Source organism: Tupaia chinensis, unplaced genomic scaffold (genome assembly GCF_000334495.1).
Source record: "Tupaia chinensis unplaced genomic scaffold, TupChi_1.0 Scaffold000394_1, whole genome shotgun sequence".
Lineage (NCBI taxonomy): Eukaryota > Metazoa > Chordata > Mammalia > Scandentia > Tupaiidae > Tupaia > Tupaia belangeri.
Genome location: NW_006159896.1, coordinates 1931010 through 1932258, shown reverse-complemented (window position 1 = coordinate 1932258; position 1249 = coordinate 1931010). Strand labels below are relative to the sequence as shown.

At 59.8% G+C, this 1249-nt stretch overlaps 1 protein-coding gene across 1 annotated transcript in view; it reads left to right on the top strand.

The window, feature by feature from the left end:
• The window catches only part of CDK9 (cyclin dependent kinase 9), an 8778-nt gene that overhangs the window by 4257 nt on the left and 3272 nt on the right, over positions 1 to 1249 (top strand). The window contains exon 2 of the mRNA XM_027773994.1: positions 6 to 683. Coding sequence (XP_027629795.1) covers positions 6 to 683 — 678 coding nt within the window. The remainder of the gene's footprint in view (positions 1 to 5; positions 684 to 1249) is intronic.

Here is a 1249-nt window from a genome sequence, read left to right as displayed (position 1 = left end):
GCAAGGACCGCCCAAGCCCCCTTCGGGTAAGGCTGGGCCGGGAGGGGTCGGGAGCCTTGGGCCTGCACCCCGAGGGGGCCGATGTCGGGATACCCGGGGCCTGGCCCGGGGTGGCCGCGGTCGGGAGCCTTGGGCCTGCACCCCGAGGGGGCCGATGTCGGGATACCCGGGGCCTGGCCCGGGGTGGCCGCGAAGTGGCCGATCTCTGGGCTTGTCCGCTGAGATCGCTGGGCCCACGCCGCAGCGAGCCCCGGCCTCACGGAGCCGGCTGGGGGGGGGGGGGCCGTGGGGGGGGGCGGCCTCACGGAGCCGGCTGGTGGGGAGGAGCCTGTGGTGGGGGACGGGGAGGGGTTGCAGAGAGGCACCGGCGAGGGGAGCGGGAGCTTTCGAAACGCTCCTGGGGGAGGAGAAGAGGCTGGGAAAAGGAGGCAGAAGCTCGGAGAGAGTGTGAAGTTACCGAGTGGGGGGCACCCGCGTGCCCATGGTGCCTGGCCGGCCCCGCCCGGGAGTCTTCTGCTGCCTCGCCGCCTCGGGTGGGGGAGGGGCGGGCCCTGCGGAAGCCGCCTGGTGAGTCCTCTTGGGTATCCCTCTCGGCCTGCAGGGAGGTTTTCAAAGCTAAGCACCGCAAGACTGGCAAGAAGGTGGCTCTGAAGAAGGTGCTGATGGAGAACGAAAAGGAGGGGGTGAGTACAGTATGGGTGGGCAAGCCTGCTAGCTGTCCTGAGTATAGAGCCAGGTTCCTGCTTTACTTTTTCTAGGAGTTTCATACTGAGATTTAATTTATATGTATTAGTTTGAAAATTTCCATATCGCAGGGAAATTGGCCTCCAACCTGTATCTTTTTCATTGAGATGATCTGAAGCATTTGATGTTTCATTCTTGGGTAAATATGATTGGCTAAGGCCAGGAGGGGGAGCTCATCTTTGCATTGAGTGTACCTTGGTTCTCAAAGTCCGAAAGCTTTTCAACACTTTTTTCTTAACATTTATATTAGCTTGATGTGATGTAAAAGAAAAGAAAAATGCATGCAGGCAGTTTTTGAAAAAGGGCCCGGGACTAGCAGTTAGCGTAGTGGCTATATCGCTGAACTCCCATGTAGTCGACTGTGGTTCGAGTCCCAGACCCAGTGGCTTAAACTCACGCCAGGTGTGTGTATGTGCATCTGTGCATGCCCAAGATCCCGAGGGGAGAATGGAGGAGAAGGGATTATGGCATGGCCATCCCCCCCCCCCGGGGGGGGGTTTTTCGC